This window comes from Hyposmocoma kahamanoa, unplaced genomic scaffold, assembly GCF_003589595.1.
Source record: "Hyposmocoma kahamanoa isolate Upper Pololo Valley unplaced genomic scaffold, ASM358959v1 100021, whole genome shotgun sequence".
Taxonomy (NCBI): domain Eukaryota; kingdom Metazoa; phylum Arthropoda; class Insecta; order Lepidoptera; family Cosmopterigidae; genus Hyposmocoma; species Hyposmocoma kahamanoa.
This window is the reverse complement of record NW_020653200.1, coordinates 12779116-12786680: the sequence shown is the minus strand read 5'-3', so window position 1 is coordinate 12786680 and position 7565 is coordinate 12779116. Positions and strand designations below refer to the sequence as shown.

General features: G+C 37.3%; 1 protein-coding gene across 1 annotated transcript in view; it reads left to right on the top strand.

Annotated features, from left to right (window-relative positions):
- Positions 1-353: 353 nt before the first annotated feature.
- Positions 354-7565, top strand: part of LOC113225903 (peroxiredoxin-6) — a 20918-nt gene continuing 13706 nt past the window's right edge. Inside the window, exons 1-4 of the mRNA XM_026458373.1 lie at positions 354-359; positions 2675-2850; positions 2968-3143; positions 4894-5095. Coding sequence (XP_026314158.1) covers positions 354-359; positions 2675-2850; positions 2968-3143; positions 4894-5095 — 560 coding nt within the window. The remainder of the gene's footprint in view (positions 360-2674; positions 2851-2967; positions 3144-4893; positions 5096-7565) is intronic.

Genomic DNA, 7565 nt, shown 5'->3' with positions numbered 1-7565 from the left:
GTACAAATCTTTTGGTGCATCACCGCTTCCATCTGCGGATCTTACCGGCTTTTGTATATTACCAACCATAATATCCATAAGCCTTAGCAAGGGCTTAACAAGGCTGTCATCCGGTACGTCAAGTTTCTTTAATTGAATTTTAATTTAATTTTCCATTTCACTCATTACCTTGCGGTTAGGCCCATAATCAGTTGGAGTTGGTGGTGGATAGAAGGTGTGGAAAGCTTAACCTTGTTTAAATTGACCTAGACAAACACAAATAAATAGATTTGTAAAGTATTTAGAGTTTTACTTTTATTAAGAGATTTCAAACATAAAAAACAGGTTCTAGTTGTCATAGTAACACTTAGGAAATGAAGGTATTTTTCCGGATTTAAATCGCTTATATTTGTTTTCTAAATCCGGAAAAATAGTTTCATTTCCTATGTGTAACAATCGCGAAAACCTAAGAACTCCATTGTAACCATTTTTTTAACACAATTTAAATTGCGGCGGAACGGAATGGAACGGAATGTGTAACGTACAAACTAGATATGAGCCCAAATCTTACGCGGAATTCTCGCGCATGCTAAATTTTCAATTTTTTTTTTATACATGACAGGCAAATGACTCCACTCCACCTGATGTTAAGTGGAAAGTGGTATCCAAACGCGAAGGAACCTAGTGCAGCGATGAAACCCTCACTGCACTAGCCACCTCCACCCTGCCTGCCTACAATATGCTATTTACGGCGTTCCGCCGCAATATAAACTGAACCATATGTAGTTGTGGCGAATGAACAATCTAGTAACCCGGGTTGATCATGATTCATGACAAAATTAAATGGTGGTCGCATACATAGGGCGCACTATAAGTTTCCGGAACTGGCCACTTACATAAACAATATTTAAAAAGTAATCACAACATTTGAAAATGGAACTCTTTGGCTGTAGAATACAGTTTGTTTCATCTGACTATGACTTGTTTTTACATTGTGGCGTCATTTTAGAAATTTAGAAATTGTCTATTTCACCATGTTTTATCTCGTGAAAATTTTCATAGATTAATTTTCTACAATTTTAAGTGTAATTGAACAGCTCAGCGGAGCTTCTCTCGGCTTCGCTGTTAAATAACTGCTTTTGGCGATGAAGCACCATGCAGGACGGCTATTTATAGCTGGTTTGCAGAATTCAAACGCGGTCGTGTTAATTTCAGTGACGAATTTTGTGAAGGTCGCCCGTCCACTGCTGCGAACAACAAAAACATTCGATGCAGTGCGCCGTGTGATCAAAACAGACAGGCATGTGACATACCATGAGATTTGGGCATCTTTAGGCATAGGCATGAGTCAAATACAATTAATACTACACAAACGTTTAGGTGTGGAAAAGCTGTGCTCTCGGTGGATCCCACACAATTTGACTTAGGCTCAAAAAACGGATTGCGTGTCTTGGTGCAGTGCCATGCTTACCAGATTCAACTAAGAGGCGTCAAATTTGGTATAGGACATAACAACACCACAACACATTGTGGGACATAAGTTATAGTTACGATCCCAAAACAAAGCATCAATCGAGCGTATGAGTCCTTCGAGATGAGCCGAACCAACCAAAGTGGCGCGCGTGCTAAGTGCCTCTAAGCGGATGATTGCTTCTTTTTTTGAATAAAACTGGACACGTGGCTACAGTTGCTTTGGAGAATCGTTGTACCTTGAATAGTGATTGGTACACGACCATTTGTTTGCCGGAAGTTATTGACAAGCTCCGTTAAAATGACCGTAACGCCGTATTATCTTGCACCACGATAATGCCAGTTCTCACACGGCCAGACAGACTTCAAACAGCTTCTTGAAACATTTTATGTTTGTGCTAATAAGCCTGTAGTTTTGTAGCTTCTTTTTTTGTAGTTCTTTCGTTCGTGACTGATTACCATGGTATAATAACACAAGTACTGTAATTCCATATAAACGTAGATGCGCGCCTTGTATCTGTGCAAGCCCGTCACACGACGTTTAGGTACGTACGCACACATTTGCATAATCTCGCGGTGAGCTCGCTAAAGAATTCAAAATTTAATAAAAAATTCAGTGTTCAAAAAATGACATCTAGTAGTAGAAATATTTATTGTTGCGTTCGTGGTTGTTTAAAGAAGAGCGCCTTAAATTCAGAATTGTTTAGAATTTGAATCATAATAATTATACTCCCATAATCGAAATTCGATCCGCGATGCTGGTGTACACAAATCAATAACTACTGCATTTAACAAAGGTTACATACAACAATATATCATGAGAATACTATGAAGAGCACCTTCATTTTCTTGAAATGATTTCTTTCTTGTTTATAGTTTATGTATGCGACTGCCAAAGTACACTAGTCACAGATATCGTTGGATACAACTGATGGCACTCTATTAATTAACAATGGGAAAGAACGCTTCGATTGTTCTCTTTTATCACAATATTGTAGTTCACATCATTAGCTTTGCAAGAAGAATAAGATTATTTTGTATTCCCACATCGTATAAAAAATTAAAAACATAATATTTTTGTATCACTTAAAATTGATCTGTGGCGTTATTAACAGATTCAAAATAACTTGTTCATTTCACATATACAACAGATCTTAACTCATTTCAAAGAATAAGTGGCCAGTTGTCAGTTCGGTATCAGTTCAGTTGAAAAAAATAAACAAAGGAACGTGTTCGTGAAATTCAAAATTTTAATTTGATTTCACAAATTTCACATACACCACGACGAGCGGTGAAAACAATATTTAAACTTAAAATGTTGCTATTAGGCGAAACGTTCCCTAATTTTACAGCCGATTCGACTGCTGGAGAAATAAACTTCCACGAGTGGCTTGGAGACTCGTAAGTTTTTTACAAAAACTTTTATCTTTCATTTATGTTAACTTATTATCGCAAACAAGCAATATTTTCGCTAATAAAGTTAATGATAATAATACTGACTGTTGTATTCTTTTGCAGCTGGGGAATTCTGTTCTCCCACCCGTCGGACTTCACTCCAGTATGCACTACAGAGTTAGCTAGGGTGATAAAACTTATGCCGGAGTTTGCTAAACGCAATACCAAGGTCATTGGACTTTCCTGCGATTCTATAGCGTCTCATGTTGAATGGTGCAAAGACATCATAACCTATGCTGGTATGTCTGCCTTTGTAAATGCTCTGTAGGCACTGTAGTGAACCCTCATCATCATGACTAGTGTGGGACAGTCCCATATCTTTCTACATAAGTTCTGTTTATAGTGCCCCTCCCTATCAACCTCTTGGTTATATTAGAAAGGCACTATGACCTGCGCGAGTGAACCAGCGCAGGGACCATCACAGTCAGTTCCTAACCCCGGATCAGCCCATTTGCACAGTCTTCACGATGCCGAATGAACGGCGTCTCTGCAGTTTCTAAATTCCTATGCAGCTGGACGGATTGGAAGATGTCTAGCTAATCCTCTATTAGCTCTCCGGGCTAGTGCCAGAGAAGCCAAGCAACAGTGTCCTTCGACAATGTCCAGACTTAGCTATTGACTTAAAGGGAAACTCATGTGCACTGTGTATCTCCTTGCGTCAGGCCCTCAACTAGACCGCTACCAAGATGCGCTAGCTGCGCATGGGATGAACACCCTGGCCACTCTCTACCAGGGTCGACAGACTTGTTCGTCCCTGCAGCTAACCATAAACACCAGCGAGCCTGTAGATAGATTGACACCAGTGTGGGACAATGTAGACTAATCTTTAGGTTTCAAGATTGCTTAAGCAAAAGGGAGAATTTTATGTAGTGAAGCATTAAAATGCTTCATAGTACTATTCCAATTTGCAGGGAATGTTTTTGCACTTTTATGTGGTATTAGTTGTGTTAATAGTTATACAAATGTAAATGAAAAAATGTGGCAAGACTGCCATTCAGATTATTTTAAGCCACTTTATTTCGAAAACTTAAAATACTACACACACTCTAGGGTTTAGTAACTAGTATCAAAATTTAGGTAACACAAATAAAATGTGTTGGTTTATTTTAAATAATGCAACAATGTATTCGTCAACTTTATCAAAATTTGCTTGAGAAGATGAATGCTTATGTATTGGGGCAAGTGCATCAGTGCACACTAAAAATGTGTCCACCACTATATTTTTCTATGTTTTAGAGCAAAACATATTTAACATACTGCATAACTCCACCCTTGCTATTTTTTGCAATAGTTATTTTTTTCTAGTAAGAAACTAGTGATAAACTAATTTGGATTGTTATCCAATACATACAAGGCTGTGTGTTCTTTCCTTTCTTTGTCTGTGTCACTCATAGCAAATTTTAAGGCAATTAAGATCACTAAAGAGCTCACACGCAGATTTGCTTCTGTTAATAGGAATAGGAATTGTAGTTAGGAAACTACTTAACTATTGGAACAATCAATGGAAAGTTATTGAATAATGGTAATAAAGGTGTGAGGTTCGTGACACAAGTCATGTGAGTAACTGCTCCAGTTAACATCCGTGAGTTACATTGTAAACCAATACAGTTTCATCAGTAGGGTAATTGTTATTTCACATCTGTATACTTCCATTTTAATCTTTCTGCAATGTGCTTTTTGTCGATTTCAACAAATGAGATATAAGGTGGTATGAGTAAAGGTGCATGTAGTTATACAAACATTCAACACAAAATGCTTGATAAAAGTGTAGAACAACATTGTTATTTGCAAAGAGCAACCCCTAAAGTTTCTTGCTCATTCTTCTCTGGGGTATCTGCCTTACAAATAAGCAGTATAGTTTAACCATTGTGACGTTTTCTAGTGTAATAATACTTACCTATGAAATAAAGATTATTTTGAATTTTGAATTGTTTGGCACTTGCTGTTGGGAAACTTTTTACCACTGATTTTGAATTTTGTAATTTCCAGGTATCAATGAAGATGAAAAGTTCCCATATCCCATTATAGAAGACAACCAAAGGAAAATTGCTACCAAGCTTGGCATGCTGGACAATGATGAATTGGACACAGCTGGCATGCCGTTAACTGCTCGTGCTGTATTTATTGTTGACCCCAATAAGAAGTATAGGCTTTCCATTCTTTATCCAGCTACAACAGGGAGAAATTTTGAGTAAGAATATTGGATGTTTTCATAAGTACACCACACACAATTTTATTGGGACACCAATAGACTAATGTTGACCAAACTACAATTTTGAATTCCTGAATTATCCATTATAATGTCATAATATGATTTCCATCATAATATGTAAAAATCTGTGGAATTTAAAAGGAATCTGGTAGCCACATACTGACATAATTTTTTTAACAGGGATAGATAATACCTTTAGGTAGTGCTTACTGTCATATTTTTTTGATAATGCTTATCAATTGCACACAACGTTTTTTTTGGAAGAGATTCTGTAATTAATTTGAAAACATTGGCATACAACACTATACTAAAGAATATTTGATTGGCTTAAAACACTATACAGGGCGTCTCAGGACTTAGTACCTTACCTTGAGTATCAAATATTCTTTAGTATGTATACATGTCGTCTCATGGTATTGCCATATGGAGGGAAAGTACCTTAAATACCATAGATAGAAAATTTTACTGAAAGAAGATTCAAAGATTTTGAAATAATCTTCTGTCTGAACCGGGAATCGAATCCGCAAATCCTTATTCATAGGGATTGTTTTCTTCTAAATAACATAGCATCTTAAATAAAAGGAAGAGCATGAAATTTAACATTTAATTTGAAATTTTTTTGTTGTTTAATTTAAAAAAATAATCAGTATAGTAAAATTACAGGTGTTATTTTAACAATTGGCGGGTTCGATTCTCGGTTCAGAAGGGCGATTATATTCACTTCACTTTTTATTTTTATGGCTCCATCATTATGAGAAATGATGATTTTGCCAATGTCACGGTTGAAAGAAAAAAAAACAAAACAAAATATAAAAATCTCTGAATGTAGTTCGAATTGTTTTTAAATTCAAAATGAACTCAACGTTTAGTAAAATTTTCTATCTATGGTATTTAAGGTACTTTCCCTCCATGTGGCAATACCGTGAGACGCCCTGTATACATACTAAAGAATATTTGATACTCAATACACAATAATATTCTATTTCTCTAAGTAAAATAGGTTTACAATTTAGTTTTATTCTCATGTTGGACTTTAGAATGGTTTATTTAAAACACATTTAGATAAGCGTTACTCTTATCAGCTGGTTTAGAAATGTTTGCTTGTAACATTTAGATAAGCTTATCTTCTTATTTATCTTACAACAGTCTTATCTTATTTGTTTTACAACAGTTACAGTGAAATTTTCTTTGATAAAGAAATATTTTACTTCGTTTCTTATGTTCAATTCAAAACCGCTAATAATCATAATGTGCAGTTAATAAACATTTACAACAAATAGAGGTGCCTTTTCTAACTACCGGCCTTCCTTCACAATCGGTACATTTTCACTATAGCGTCTGTTTTACGAAACATATTAACACAATATTCAAGGCCTCCGAACGGAGATGGGCAAGCGCCCGGGTCTTACTCGGCAAAAACTACACACATCAAAAGTGTCTAGGGATCAAGTACGTTTAAGAATATTGCTGCAATTAGGGTTAATTATATTAACTTTTTTGTATCGCTATTGATACTTTTTAGTGAGTTTTAACATTTAAATAAGGAATATTGTTTAAAATTCGATAATAAGAAGAAAATCGATTGTCAATGTGGTTTTGTATAAAAATGAGTTATAGCGTTTTGACAAAATCATTACAATATCTGCATCGGAACCGAAACAATTTACATTATTATGGAGAGACGACATCATTTAACCCGAGAAATGATGATGCGAGCCGTCGGAATGTTGGAAGCTGGTTCCCGGCAACGTGCTGTGGCTTTCACTCTTAACACTACACAGAGCGTCATAAGTCGCCTCTGGACGCGCTATCGCATAACGGGCAGCGTGGCCGAACGACATGGAGGACGATCTCACATCACGACTCGCAGACAGGACCGGATATCCAAAATACTGCTCGACGGAATCGTACCATGACCGCCATGATGTTGGTTACGAGGCTCCACAGCTCCTCAGGCTTGCTAATAAGCGATCAAACAATCCGAAATCGTTTACGTGAAGTGGGTCTGCGATCCCGAAGGCCGCTCAGAGTTCCGCCTATTGCACCCTGCAATCGCAGGACCCGTTTACGATGGGCTCGCGAACACAAACTGGGAGGAAGAAGACTGGCGCTATGTGTGCTTTTCGGATGAATCCCGCTTCGGTATGAGACCGGATACAAGATGTACTCGAGTTTGGAGAAAATCTAGACGTCATGAACGTTTGAGATATTGTCAGGAAGTTCATCCATATGGTGGGGGAACAATAATGATATGGGCCGGTATTTGGATCGGCGGAAGAACCGATCTCATTTGGATCAGGGGTAACCTCAATGCTCAAGTTTACGCAGAGAGGATTGTTTCAGATGTTATCATCCCTTTGCGAGGCCAGTTGGGTGATTCATTTCAACTAATGCATGACAACGCACGTCCACACATGGCTAGAGTCGTAACACGCATTCTTGCCGAAGC